This window comes from Mizuhopecten yessoensis, unplaced genomic scaffold, assembly GCF_002113885.1.
Source record: "Mizuhopecten yessoensis strain PY_sf001 unplaced genomic scaffold, ASM211388v2 scaffold10515, whole genome shotgun sequence".
In the NCBI taxonomy this organism is placed as follows: domain Eukaryota; kingdom Metazoa; phylum Mollusca; class Bivalvia; order Pectinida; family Pectinidae; genus Mizuhopecten; species Mizuhopecten yessoensis.
The window spans coordinates 19,477-35,435 of record NW_018408585.1 but is presented as its reverse complement, the minus strand read 5'-3'; the positions used below and the strand labels follow the sequence as shown (position 1 = coordinate 35,435).

The 15,959-nt window shown below is 39.1% G+C and overlaps 1 protein-coding gene and 1 long non-coding RNA gene across 2 annotated transcripts; both read right to left on the bottom strand.

Annotated features, from left to right (window-relative positions):
- Nucleotides 1-3,531: 3,531 nt before the first annotated feature.
- On the bottom strand, nt 3,532-4,613 carry LOC110460894. The gene is made up of 2 exons (XR_002464065.1): nt 4,529-4,613; nt 3,532-3,934 (listed from the first exon to the last, which is right to left on the bottom strand). It is a non-coding gene; the product is annotated as an uncharacterized LOC110460894 (long non-coding RNA).
- A 1,129-nt stretch (nt 4,614-5,742) lies between these two features.
- Nucleotides 5,743-12,479, bottom strand: LOC110460895. The gene is made up of 5 exons (XM_021514102.1): nt 12,181-12,479; nt 8,342-8,489; nt 7,818-7,929; nt 7,169-7,287; nt 5,743-6,003 (listed from the first exon to the last, which is right to left on the bottom strand). The coding sequence occupies exons 1-5, from the start codon at nt 12,452-12,454 to the stop codon at nt 5,862-5,864; spliced, it is 795 nt and encodes a 264-aa protein (XP_021369777.1). The 5' UTR covers nt 12,455-12,479; the 3' UTR covers nt 5,743-5,861.
- Nucleotides 12,480-15,959: the final 3,480 nt, after the last annotated feature.

Below are 15,959 nucleotides of genomic sequence, written 5' to 3'. Positions count from 1 at the left end.
CGAAGCGAAGCGACAATACTCTCATTGAAAAAAGTTAATCTATGACGTCATAAGTTGTCCAACTGTTACGTCACGAGAGGTTTTTTTTTGCTTTCATTTAAGCATTGAACTGCGTTCAGTTGGCGCGCTTCATGTTGAATTTGCCCTTGTCCAGTTGGAATTCATATAGCCTATGAATGACAATGGAAAGCAGTTCAATACTTATATTCACCATTTTTGGAATCTGTTCATCTCATAAAAAATCAATTACACTTATTGTTATTTGGTATTTAGTTTAAATAATGTATGTATCTTGTATGCTTGTTCATTGAATAGAACAGCCATCGCCCGGGGAAGATCGGTAGTATCCAACGAAACAATTATTACGTCATACTAATGATGACGTCAACAATTGGTCAATTGCATTCATAGCCTATATGAATGCCAACTGAATTTGGTAGGGTTATATAGTGGCAATGCCATTCGATGGTAAATATACACAAATGAAATGCATTTCCGCTGGTAGTGTTCATATGGTAGGTTGCAGCGCAAATGTAAATATAGTCGGTGACAGACATTTTTTTGGAATTCATGATCGTGCGATCGATGATCTCACATATACAGGGACCGGCTAATTCGTTACAGTTGGTATGTTTGGAGTGTCGAGAGCAACTCAAAAATTGTTCCATAACGACCCGACTGATGAACTTAACGCAGCAACATTTACATTTCTGGTAGATGTACAAAGATACCCAATCAAATGATGTCGTTATACAGACGGATAACTAGCAGCCTTCACCACCCTTCACAGAACACTGAACAGGACGTCACAATTATTACACATCTTCATACAGCAATAATACTGTGTTAGTTGGTCATCAGGCATGCTCAAATGACATGCAATTTTTTAATATTGCTTAAGTGGAATTGTATACTTTATTATAATTAGCTACAGTTTATATAAACGAATGTGAGAAAGTCGGTTTGATAATCTGTTACTTATTTTGTAAAATGATAAACAATTACGATTTCGTCTCTGAGCTGATATCTCCCGTGAAGTTTTGGAGCGTAAGGCTTTTCTCTTGACATAGGAAGTTAAAAATGTTACTATACTCGCTACTTCCAAGTAGACTTTTTATAGTAGAAATAGAATAGAGTCAAACCGAAACCTCACATCCGCAGACAAGAATTGGTAACATGTAGTCATGTTAGTTTCTACGGGTATCACAACAAAACAATGCTCAATCCGTCAATAAAATATTTAAAACGGATTTTCAATTATGATATTACAACGAACACTACACGTAGCTGTTTTCATGAAGAGTATGTGTTTTTAGAGTGAGAAAATCGATGAATCATTGGCTGTCAAACAAAAAGAGCTGACGGGACATACATTTCTGTAGAACTTCAGGCCTGTAGGACACGTAAATGTCACCTTTTATACCGACATAATTTTATATTGTCACTCGTGCCATTTTCTACTATTATACAATATCCAAACAAAAAGATCTATTGATTTTATCAAATGTGTATACCCTGTACACGGAGGCTGGGACAAACAGTGGGTATATTGACATCTAAATATAAAACATTGCGTATGAAACATGGTAATTGTGTCTCAAGAACGAGAATTTAATTTCTCGTGTATGACTAGTTTATAGTCTTTTTATAAGCAGATGTCTTGCTGTTATGTTAAGAATTAGCGTCATTGATCCGCGACTGTAGCTACCCGGGACTATTTCTCCGGTACACCCGGACTGGCAGTGGAACCGAGCAGACGACCTATACATTGATCCATCACACTTCATCGGATCGAAACAAGACTGTGGAAAGGAAATTGATCCTTGACAATATTGATCGTTTTGATATACCTTTAATTTTATTCGATTAGCCTGATATGAAGTGAAGAACGCTGATCCTTAGGTTGACCGTTGGCACTGAGACCAGACCGAACTACAGGTTTCGTGGCTCGGAGTGTGTCACATATATAGTGTTTGATATACTTATAACATTAAGGCTTTTGGTACTCTGCGTTGGACAGTGGACTCATGTCTACAAGAAAAGGCGGTACATTTGCCGGCACTACTGTGTCCGGGCGTCACGAGGTGCTGCTCCGGAGGCGTAGCCAACAAAACATCAAAAACAAGTTCTGTCAACTTGACAGTCAACAGGAGCTGTACTTAAGAGATGTGACACGCATGACCTTGAAAATCAAGGAGGAAGAAGCGGCAAGCCGTACAAACCTGTCGAACTTGTCTACCTATTACGAGAATACTGATTTTAATAAGCTAACAACCAACATTACAGACGAGGAACGCTCCAGACAACACTACAAAGCTCTCCTGGAACGCCATCCTACGACAACCGGAAGTGATTGTATCCACAGGCGCTCCTGTCCCGCGTACCCCTGCCAACGGCTCCGGTCTTATCACTTCATGTTCCGAAATGTCAGCAACACCAACCAGATACAGAAAATCAACTTAGTTCCACTACCAGACGGTAAAACTGATGATATTGCCGACAATACAAGTATTTGTCATAAAAATCCAAAAGGACACGAAGATGTGACCAAAGGAAAAGGAGCTTTTAGTCGTGAAAAGAACAAGAAGGTGTTGCCTTCAAACAGTGTCAACATGACCCGGAAGGAAATATTCCTGAGATGTGCGGTTTTACGGCGACGTCTTCAAGACTCCGACCGGAAGTTCATTGTCCACGCTGTGAATTATGGTAAACCCCTTCCTTGGCGAGCAGTAAAGAAACCAGCAATGCTTGAACAAACTTATGGTACCGAGTTTGGAGGTCACACACGACTTCTTGCTTTTTGATGTTTATATCAATTGAGTTTCTCCTGATTTCGAACATTCATGTTTCACGGGTTATGCAAGCTAGTCAGCGATTATTTCTACTCTTATTGTACCCATCAACATGTTTTAAATCTGAAGCCATCCATTAAACTGCAGAGGTGTTGGTTAAACAAAAGTATCATTTACTTTGCCGCAGTAGCCACTGGTTTTTTTTCTGTCATGGACAATGTCATTGGGAGTATAACGTTTAACATTAGAAGCGACACAGAGGAGATGGTTGAGTGTTATATACACCTTGATGGTGACATGTAGAGCGAGTGAGTTCAATGGTTTTCATTAATTTGTGGAAAAAGTTTTTCATTTGTTTAATCTGATACATTATTTAAAATGTTATTGATTTGTATTGTTTGTTTTCTTATTATTAAAGATATGCGATGAAGGTTATAAAGATGGTCCTTTATGTACTGCAACTGTCGACAATATCAGCCCTCGAGGTATTTAGTTGAGCTCTCGGGCTAATACTTGGATCTCGGAATGATTCCGTGCGCTATTATTCCCTATGCGTCACACCTATTTATATAGTCTGTTAGTTATTGGGATGTTAGCTTGTCGAATGAACAGTGTGCTATTTCACCTATTTGGTAGGAAAACATATTTTAAAAGCGAATCAATGCTTAACACGCATCAGTCCGAAGGGTATTGCAGAAATTATCCCACGATGTGCTAGACAACAGAAATAACAGCGGTATTTGGATGACAATACTTTACTCTATTGGTATTATACATGTTTCGCTGAGATAAAAATAAACAGGATTTAAACAATGTTGTGATGCTACATTATAATTGTCATTTTTATCTGCACTTATTGATTATGCTCGTATTACAGCTAACATCGTCAGATCTTTAGGTTCTCCCTCCCTGTACTGATTTACTTCTCCTTCTTCTCATCCTGTTCCTCTTTCTCCTCGTCCGTGTCGTCATCCTTTGTGATGATGACGAGGTTGTGTCTCGCCGGTGTACGTCGCAGAGCAATGGTGTTGAGAAGTATTTCTGGGGCGTCACACTCCTCCGACGACACCGAAGTCGTAGACGCTTTCTTCAACACAACCGGCTTTCCTTTGGCTTTGGCCATTTCCGAAACCAACGCTGGTCTATTAAGAATAATAGTATTAGGTATTTAATATAACTACTAAGTAATATTTAAACATTATGCTTTAGAGATGTGCGGCTTTCTTAAATTCTTAATTTGTGTATTTCATATTTCCTATACAATATTAAAATTTTTGTCTGATGGTAGCCACGCAATCATAAATAACGTTTATGAGCTAGGGAGGGGGAGGGGGCGGGGTATGAAGCGTTAGTCACATTCTGTATCAACTACGTTAGTCCGAAATAAATGACTTTTGAATAATTGTTTATGGGACGGAGATGAAGTCAGTAATTTCGGACATGTATTTGCAAAAGCATTTTGGTTAGTTTTTGTTTTAGTGCAACATAAATATACTCGTCGAAGTATTACCAAGAAAATAGTTACGGCCAGTCCACTGCGGCCAGTCGTAGAAGTTTGCGTTAACGACCAATATTACTGGTAAGCTCGTATGGAAATTGCAGTTCACACCAGCTCAATGGCTTAAGTGCTTTGTTAGCTTTTTATGCGAGCTTAATATCTTATTTTAAATCGATTGTTATATCAGTCAAAGTTGGTAACAACTGTAGAAATAAATTCCATATGAAATTGTACTCACCCGAATGCCTCCAAGTCCTGTGCCGACGGTAGTCATGTGATTATTGTGACGTTTTGCGCATATGTTGCATGGCACCTTCCATGACGTCATCAATATTGTTTCGTTATGACGTGCAAGCTTGTTTCCAGAAGATACTGGGACTGTAGGCCTACTGCTTGCTATACATGCGTCGTGTGGCTTTCCTACGGACAACTTTCCTCATAGTCGGTTTCTGTCGTACCGTAATGTCTACTACATCCAAAACTCGGGGAGCGATCCAGAATTTGTCGTGTGTTTGTTTTGTTTCCGGGGATATTTCTAGTCTAACCGTTGGACTCTTTTTCTTTGAGATTATGTCGTGTGTTTGTTAATTTTTGTAGAATTTTTCAAACAAAAATCCAAATTTTCACATCATCACACAACAAAACAAAGACAACAAATTGCGCTGTTTAAATCACGAAATCAAATAAGTATATCTTAATGTATTTGTTTTCCTAAATTTCACTTTATATTGTTCCGACATTCAGTTGAACAATTCCGTTCCGTGATTAAGTAAATAATGTTCCATTTCCTTCATGGACCTGATATGTTGCTTACAACTGGCTATGGATCAGTAACAATTGGCCTAGCTAGCCCATAAGTTACGGACGTACTGATCAGTCAAACCTACGGACTCGCTGACAAGTCATGGTCTCGTGAACTAATCAAGGACCTGTCTAGGCCTCACAGTTAAGTTCCAGTCTCACGGATTTATACAAAGCTTGGCGTATGGAATTTTAACATTAATTTCGGATTTATTTCCGACATGAAAATACATCATTGTACCATAACGAAAATACAAAATACAAATCAAAGTGATCGTTTTTTAATTGTGTACCCATGATGTAGATTCAATCAAGATACTTATTTAGTTGTCGGACAGAGCTTACCGTTCGAAGGGAAGTAACTCAATTTTCGATATTATTATTGTCAATACGTGTCACTCTAACTGTGTTGTGTATCATCAAGTGCCATTTGTACCGTTTATATGGTCAGTTGTTTGTCAACACGTGTTATTAGTACGGTGGCCAGTTTTATGTGTGTCATCACGTGTCAATGGTCACTGTTTTGTGTGTCATCACATGTCAATGGTCACTTTTCTGTGTGTCATCACGTGTCATTTGTACGGTTTGTTAATAAGAAACACAAAATAGTAAGTATAAACCGATTTTATTTCAAAATTGATTTTGTATGATCCATAGATTATTGAGAGAAAACCCCAGGACGCCTTATCATTAGCAATGTGTTTTAATGGAACAACTTGTTTTCCTACACACATTCTTGACATTTATCACGTAGATAGAACGGATTTAGTTCAGCAATTCGATTCTTCATATTCCGATGAGAGTCCCGTCATGCCTGTTTCCGGTCGGTCCAACAATTGCTCCGCGGTTTTCGTCACCTTGGAGACTTCCGACATAGGTCTACTCGATACCCTGTGCCTTTCGCGGTATTTTCTGAACATAGAAAGAAAGACGATGCTAATTGATTAACCATATTCTACCTAAAACTGTAATCAGAGACTTGGTTGGCCCCCAATATCTAAATTTCTTCTATGTATTCGACATTTTCCTGTAAATAGCCAAGAGCTTAAACCTTCATGTACAACATCTTTATCTTCTTATTGAACTACGGTGGCTGATATGTGCCATTTTTTTGTTTCGTCTTTTCGGGGCGAAAAGACGACACAACGAGAATTAAGATTTTTTAATTGTCTTCCTTTCGGGACGAAAAGACTAAACAACGAAATGGCACATATCAGCCACCGTATGGAACACTTATCTTTAAAATATTGAAGTACAGTCCACTCGAAAAACTTTTTCAGAACTTTTTTGCAGCAATTTGAAATTACAATATCTTAAAGTTATTGATGTTTTGGACTACCTAAATCCTACAGACTATAGTATTTTGTATTGAAGATGAAAATATAGAATAGAATTCCCCCTTCAAAACAATTGTCACTTAAATCAGGAAGGGCGCGTCACTGGAGGTTATACAATTCTTGTTTATAAATCCTCCTAAAAATATCATACATGTACCAACAAACTCTAACAAGCTATTTTCATAAGACCTTTGTTCATACTCCCTCACGCTGTCCTCTAACCTTCTTGTCCTTCCGAAGGGACGTTACATGGGGGTCCGGTGTAAGGAGAGTCACGCCTTGCACGTTAAAGATCACTCTGCTGGCTTTCGAAAAAGAGTAGGCTAATTGCTAGCCGCCACGGAGTAAAGGTCATATATTTAGACTAGTGTAGGGCTTTAAGTGACAGTCCAAATTGCAATCCCTAAATTATAGAAACTAGAACGTTAGGTACCAATATCCTCCATTTTAGAACTTTTTGGCAGCACTCAAAAGGCGGAATTGCAGCCATCCCCCCCTCCCCCCACCTTTTTGCTGTCCTAGGCTCGGTTATAACCGGAACAAGGACGGTAAGCCCCATCAATCAATCAATCAACTGGACGTTCTCTGTCTACAGCAGCGCGATTCTGGACACTCATCACAGTTAAAATGTAATTGGCGTACAATAATATGGACAGTAGTTATGGGAACATATTTTTGAATCTATTCGTATTTGACCAGAAAACATAATCTTCCCATCTTAGTTCCTTTCGATCTCTCACCTTCTAACCAAGATGACGGCTATTATAAACAGCGTTGTAAGGTAGGCGACCAGTACCACTATTCCTGCTATCACACCACTGCCGTCGTCCGTGTCCTCAGTACGGGCGGGGGAGGGAGGCTGATAGAAACATACGGAATTAGTATTACCATTCTGTTGACATGCTACAAATTTGCGACTGGTCTGTATGTATTTAGTGTGATTGGGTGATATCACAAATCTACACTGAGAGAAAAGCAGAACTGGTTAAGATGTTGCTCATTTCAAATATAGACTTCAAGTCACTATTTTTCAAATTACATAAATGTATATAGTCAACATAGCATCTTACTATTAATACCCTAGCAAGTTCAGAGAAAACAGATCTGTGTCGCAGCGTGTAGTTGTAGGAGGTAACTGATGTGGTTTCCCTATAAACCGGGAGTTTTGTTTTTGGTCTTCTGCTGAGGGGACACAGGGAAATCCTAAATTAATCTGTTGCACCATTACAACAATCAGGACGTTTATATTTTTCTATTTTCCTAACTGATTTTCGGTGGTGTTTCTGTAAGCACTCATCTTATTGTGATTATAATACAGCTATCGTGTCTCGTACATGTAATAGACTGAAAACGTAAAACCCTAAACAAACAAACAATGATAAAACGAACCTGTACGAGAAACATGGATGCCTCTTTACAGAGCCTGTCTCCCACATCAGCCAGCGCCGTGGCGCTCAGAGCCAGGTCTGCGCCGTCTATGGTAATGTTCACGATCGTTAATCTGAAACACAAACTTGCGTTATAAACCTGTGTGAGAGACGTTGGTTATTCTTGCTGGTTTGTTTAGATTCAATGCAATTCAATTCAACTTTATTACATTTTTCATCCTAGCAATATATATTCAAAGGATCAAATTGCAAACATGTTCAATCGGGCGCCAATGATCGCAGTCTTTTGAAACAATGTTTTATCAAATATATTCTACAAGAAGGCTGTATAGTTCAACCGAGGCATCTGTATTTATATACATTGGGCTTACTTCTGGGGGGATATTCCTCAGTCACCGTTACCACGTCTGTGTGGTATTCTAGGTGATTTGTTCCGAAAGCACTCAACACACCAGAACTACGTTTGCGACCTTCACCCAGTCTATTCAAAAGTTGTAACGAATAGTATGCTCTATATAACTTTACCCGTCAAAACTTGTTTGGATTGCCTTGACCTCCTTTGAGTCCACCATGTATCCGGCACTGACCAACAATTCCACCAACTCCTTTTCAATTGCGACCACGGACACAGCTTTCTCGCCGCCAGCGAATCGGACGCTCAGCAGAGATTTTCCTGCAGAGGTTAGTATATATAATGTATACCGGGAAACTTTCGCTTCATTTAATTTCGCCTTTTCGCCCTTTGCACTTAGGGCGAATTTATCGTAACAGCATACCCTATATATGTCTTACATTTTACGGGCGACATTATCAATGGGCGAACATGGATCTTACCAAGGAAGGGCAAATGCTGGACTTGGCGACAGACCCCCGGTATACAATGCATGAACCAAAAATTGTATATGCTACACCACACATGTATGTTATTTTGATTTTAGCACAAAGTAAAAAAAAAGTCACTTTGATTTTAAGTCTACAACATATATACATAATTATGTTCACAATGTATTTTAAGTAATAATAAATGTATTTTTTGTGTAAATTGTACAACATGGCGTGTATAAACTACAACATAAGTAAATAAATAATGTAACCTTTGTGTATTATATTGTATATAAAATACTTGGCACATCATATCGAGATAGTGCTGTACGGCAGTATACCACATGTACTAGCAGTAGCTATCTCGACACATCATATCGAGATAGTGCTTTACGGCAGTATACCACATGTACTAGCAGCAGCTAACTCGACACATCATATCAAGATAGTGCTGTACGGCAGTATACCACATGTACTAGCAGCAGCTAACTCGACACATCATATCGAGATAGTGAAGCATCAGCTAGATAGTGATGTGCAGCAGTATTTGTTGTGTTGACATAGCTGGTGTTTCTTAACTGCTGTACACCATTATTGATATGATTTCTCTACTTAGCTGGTGTCAGTAACCTCTGTACAATAGTACACTAGCATCAATCCTCGAAATTCCTGGGGCTAGCTATCTTATGATCTCTAGCCCCAGCTAATCCGACAAGTCACGTCGTTATAGTGATGTATAGCAGTAAACTAAACTATATGTCTTGACACATCATATCTAGATATCGATGTACAGTATGGTAGCACTAGCTATCTCGAAACCACATCGAGAAAGGACACAGTAGTACACTACATAAGCTATCTCAACACATCATATCGACATAACGATGCACAGCGGTATCTTAGAAGCAGCTTACTCGACACATCATATCGACATAACGATGTACAGCGTATCTTAGAAGAAGCTTACTCGACATAGCATATTGATATATATACAACCGTCTGCTAGTACAAGATATCTCATATCGGACCATTTGACACCTACTTCGAATTTTATTTTTTATGAAAATATTAAAATGAATGCTTTCAAAATGTATTCCTATGTTACTAGTTTCGTTACAGAAATACGTAACTTGGAAAAAACATAACTTGAGTCTGAATTTCATTTCCATGTTAGACTTATACCTTATATAAATTACGTTAATCTTAATCTTTGTCGGCACAAGTATGAGATGTATGAGCCTTAGAATTTGCGTTCTCAGGGAGCAATGTCTCCGAGTATTTTGCAATACGGAACTGGGGTCGTTTAAAAAAGTGATCGGAGTTTGGGTTCCAGTTCCAGCTAAGACTAATTCCTTAATAGAAGTTATGATATTTTGAACTTGTGCCTGAAAAGTTGTGGGTTGGTTACTGTTCTTGAACTATACACTGTATATTACTACGCGCATTAGATTTGCGTTGCGCAAGGATAGATGGAAAAACTTGAAAAGATATGTGCTAATAACATTTACTATGCGTACCTTGTTTGTCTATTGTCAATATCCCGTTTTCGCTATGAGTACATTTGTACGTGACATTACATGGCTTTGCCTTAAATTAACAGGACGGGTGTCGTTGATGAAGTAGAAGAGCCTTTTCTGAAGTGATATGCTGTTTTTACAATTATGATGCTGGTTATGCTATTTTCCTAAACAGAACTATTTTATTCCAAGTTTGGCTTCTTTTAACGGAGCTAGGAACTCGGAACAGTAGGAACTAACTTCAGGGTCACTAGTATTATTCCTGGCAGTTGTCAACATCAAGGACATTGAAGGACCTAGTGCTAAAGTGATACAAGAGGATAAGGCTGTGAACAAGACAACAGATATACGGATATACCATACCGCCACCGGGGTAAAGTACGACAGCTGTACAGGACGAGGACCGCGGAGTCGTGGAGGTTCCAGAAGACACGGGATGAGTGGTAGTTGGAATCCGAGTTGACAAGGATGTTTTACCAGAGGACACAGTGTTCCGTATAGAATGATCCGTTTCCTGTTGTGTTGGAGAAGTGGTTGTTGTATCTATACCACTTGTTGTGGGGCTTGAATATTGACTGAAAGATTCAGTACTGACTGGAACTATTTTTGTGACTTGATTTGTATTGGCGGATGTAGATAAAGACTTCACAGAGGAGTAGTTAGTCGTGACAGACGGTTCTGTTGTTTCGATTGGATATGTGCTTGGTGATTGCAGATCGTCTGTTTTCGATGTGGCGATATTTGGCGCCCCTGACGTTGTTGATGTTGGGACTGTGTCCTTCTGTTTCAGCGTATGAATTATGCTAGGAGTAATTGTTGAGGACAACGGGCGAGGAGTATCTTCTTTGGTAATACCAAAAGGTACTGTTGTTAATGGGCGTGAAGGATTTTCAGTGGACAAATATGATTCTACACTCGCGTGTATGTATTCTCTTGTCTGCAATGGACCCGCCGTTGTATTTATTATTGCATTTGTTGTTGCGGCCGCTGTATTTGAGTTGGACAGATACTGCTTTTCTGCAGTAGTCACTTCAGGATTGAATGGACTACTTTCTGTACTTGAAACCGCTGATTGTTTAGTAGATATAAATTCAGAATTGGATGGACTATTTTCCGTAGTGGATGTCACTGTTTTGGAAGTTGTTAACTGACCGTTAGATGGATTACTTTCTGTAGTGAATGAATATAGTTGTTTTGTAGAGGTGATGCCATACTTGGTTTGTCCACTCTCCTCAGTAGATGCCTCTCCTTTGGTAATTGCTACACCAGAGTTAGACACAACCGATTGTTTCGTAGAGGTAAATTCTGAGTTGGACAAGCTACTTTCTGCACTAGATATAAATTGTTCAAAGGTAGTTGCCTCAATATTGTTTGAACTACCTTCTTTGCTGGATACAACTAATTGTGATGTAGAGGCCACCCAAGTGGCAGTTGGCTCTGTAGATGTCACTACTCCAGACTCAGTCACTGATGAGATTTCAGCGTTACTTTCTGTATTGCGATGTAAAGCTAAAGTTGACAAAATCCCACTGGCGGCGACTGGTGACATACTGCCCGTCTCTCCCGATGGTACATCTTCAGTCGACTGCTGTGACACCGGACCAAACGTGAACGATGTCACACTATACATAGCATTCGTCTTGAGTGTTGATGGTTTGGAGGACAGTTTCTTGTCACTCGTTGTTGTAGTAACGAAAGCATCATAATTCAACGTATTCAAAGTAGGTACAGAGTCCGTAGTTTCCGGTATGTGTGTTACATCCGGATCCGGTGTGACATCTGAGGGGTAGTATTGATATTTTGTTGTGAATGATTGAATATCGCCATTAAAATCTGTATATGATGTACTTGACTTTGCAGTGGCTCGATTAGATGATACTGACGACAAACCTATAGTTGTAAAAGAAGTGAAGTCATGCTCTGGAATGGTATTTACACTACGTTCAGGATTTGACGAACTACTATAACTAGCAATGGGTACACTATTGTATGTTGCATGCTGGGAAACAGTAGCTTCTAACATACCAACGTTCTCCTCCGATACTCCTATGTGACCAGTACATATATGTGGTACTGTCAAAGTGGCAGATTCAACGGTCGACGGGGTGAATGTTGATACGGAGTTATCTACCCTTGTAGTATCTGTAATTGTATCAAGAGTGGTTTCTGTAGAAACATCACCAATATTATTTGACATTTCCTCTTTCGTTCTTGTTTCGCCGACAGTCGTTGTCTCCCATTCTATTGTCATCTCGTGACTGTCAGAGGTATCAACTGCAGGCGTTGCGGAATTGGACATATAGCTGATAGTTTGATCACTATATTGTTGAGGCGTCGCTACATCAACTTGCGGTGAAGAGTTCAAAGACCTATCTGATGGGACAGTGTTTTCACTAACATCGAACAAGCGTGACGTCTTCTCGGAAGTTCTGTCTGACCTAGTTGTTGATGACTCCTTAAACGACCCGGTGTAAGCTGTACTAGCAGTTGTACTAACAGTTGTACTAACAGTTGTCTCCCATTCTATGGCCATCTCGTGACTGTCAGAGGTCTCAACTTGTTGAGGCGTCGCTACATCAACTTGCGGTGAAGAGTTAGGGTAAGGGCTAGTTGTTGGTGACTCCTTAAACGACTCTGTGTAAGCTGTAATAACAGTTGAACTAACAGTTGGGGGCCCAGGTGAGGTTAGACTGTATTCATTTAAATACAATGAACCCACACTACTGTCAGGGATGTCGCTAGAAAAAGACGCGTGCCTGTCTGTTACTTCTATCGGATCTGTAGAAGTCAACGTTGCCTGATCGTTGGAAAATTCAAATCTGCAATCAACATCTGTAACGAAAAAATACACAATTCTCTTTCGGTGATTGATCATAAAAATAGAGCAGAGAGGCAGATGAGTAGACTTTTACCAACACGAGAGGAAAAGTTAACCTTTGATATCAACATCCAGAAACGCATTGAATGAGGAAGACTTTAAGCCCCTTTCACATACAACGTACAATTTTGTGTATCGTACGGTTTTAACGGGACTACGACAGGAGGGTCTGACTTATGTTTAGTATTAGTGAATTTGGAAGCTGCGTAGTAGAGTTCACATATAAAATATGTGTTTTAGAACTGTCATGGGAAAACATGTCAAGGCAGTTGAAGTCAAAATCGCCACACGAAAGTCTTATGATGCTTGGTTGTCGCATGACAATCGTACGATTGCATCACGACTATCTTACGCTCAACCTACGACAGTCGCAGAAAAGATGTTGGAACTTTCGAAGAAATTAGGACAGTCGTAGAACTATCATTTGGAATTCCTGCGATACGGAGGGCTTCAATTCGTGTGTCTATCAGAACACAGTCGTATAGCATCATCCGACAGACCTACGCATTTCCCCAATTTTCTGTTTAAGAATATATGAAAGGGTTTTCTACCACATCCACTTTAACTATGTTTCCTCACTCATTTGATAAACCTGCTAGAAGTTGGTAAACAATTTGATTGCCCACTAGTAGGCAACTCACTGGGCATTATTTCATTTGTAAACCCTCTAATTATAACGTCAAGTAATACTACATTGGGACGTTATCCTATTGTGATTCATAGCAATGGTTTCCCCGATCGAAAACAGAAATAAAGTATTTCCAAGAGAAATACATTGTTTTCTAGATATAATATCTAAACTTTTGGAAGAAAAAAAAGTTGATTTTCATGTTTGTCTTACTCTCCTTAGTTTTTTTATTTCAAATTATGAAAGACCCTTGGTAATCTCGCGTATATATACAATTTGAAAATGAGTTAACTCGAGTTAGATTAACATGATAACCAACAATCACTCGTTCTGGAACCTCAATTTAACCGTGGATGTGAAGGTCTAAGGCTATCCCTAGTAATGGCACGCACTTCTACATTCTTTGTATCATAAACTGTGTTTGAATACAGTCGAAAACATCTTATAAGTCCACATTGTACCTTACTGATGATCTCTAACTTACCAGGAAGGCATTGTCTGTTGCCATCACCATCACACGTGTACATAGCTGGGTCCGGTAGACAGAACATGGAACAGTCGCCAAAGTGGAACGGGTCGCAGGCTACAGAGTGGGCCACCATCAACCTGAAACCCCAGCATCAGTGTGTGTACGACTAGCTGGACGACGTGGGAATAAACATGGGTGCAATGTGTGAAGGAAAGTTGAGTGGCACTTCTTAGTAATGACACCATGATCGATGTAAACAATTCTTCATTCTGATATAACATTGTATGTGATAAAGTACTGATGTGATAGGTTTATCAGACAAAATCACATCGCGAGCTAACTAGAAAACTAAACAGTTTATTCTTTATTTTGGAAGAGAACATCGCTTTACTGATACTATGTCTATATAAACATAAAATAATCGAGAAGGGTTCTTTTTAGACTTTGGATAACTCCGGAAGTAGTTCATCCATGGGGCAAGGGATTGCTTAAATGATAAAGTTACATTTTACATAGAGCAGTCTATACAAGTTGATATTGTTGTTTTACCATCTTCCGGGACACAGTCGAATACTAAAGTGGGAAAACGTATTGAACTTTTGCAGGTTTTGCTGCATATCTATGTTACGCTTGTTTCGGATTGAATCATTTCATTATATTTTTTTCTTTCTGCAAGAGATAAAAAGTATTACCAAGGATGACTTATTTATTTACCAAATGGATACAAAGAGATTATATTTATTGATTTGATAGAAATGAATAATATAGATTATCTTTTGAAATGGAAGCAGTTCTATCAAATATATTGATTGTCATAAAGATGGTTTAATAAATGAAATATGAAAGATGCATTTGTAAGAAAGGATTTTTCTGTTGTAAAAGTAGTAAAAAGAACTTGTACTCACAGAATAAAATGTTTGTTCAGGAGTAGGGCATTGTCTACAAATGTAGGTCATATTAAAGTGCACCAGACCAATGCTTTGAAAAGTGTTGAAGCAGTTAATGATGACTATTGCCAGTACGCCTACCCGGTTTTGTTTCCGTTGTAGAGCTGAGGCCCGACTTTATGTACCCGTCCGTTATGTTCAGGTTTGTCGTGGAGATTGAATGTGATGGTATCACTCAGCATCGACTCTCCCACCATAACGTCTACGTCCACCGACACACCCACCTAGACACACAGAGAAAGGGTAAGTCTAGCGGGCAAGAACAAAGTACTATGTAGATATAGCTATTGTGTTCATTTTTTCTGAAAAGCAAGCATGTATGACAGGGGCAATCTGGTAAGAGGAAATACCTTAAAAATATAACCCCTTGGGGACGAGATGGGATAGGGGAGTTTCAACGGTCGAAGACAAATTCGTGTTAACTCATTCCCCCCCCTGAAATTTCATAATGAAATATTCCAACCTTTGAATTGGAAGAGTTCAAATGTGTCTTCAGGGGTGAATGAGTAAAGGAAGATAAACGCCTTCCAAATGTTTATAATGATTTCACTGAAATATCACACGCCATTATATATCATACTATTAACGCGACAGTGATTAAACCCGAGTTAATTCTACCATCAGTGCATCATATGCGTCTCATCCTCCAGGCGTTCTATGTTGACATAATAAAACGTTCAAAGTTTTAAGGCTTCAGTTACTGATACTATGATACCTTCAATTGAGGCGTCAAAGAGTGATACTTCCAATATTTAAATATTGATACTGTTATAAATTTGCACCATCCAGGCGTTAAATATTGATAAACTTCTCTCCGTGAGTCAATTTATTTGAAGCTTGCTTTCTACAGCTGAATCAGTCTTACCTTCCAGGCGTCAAATT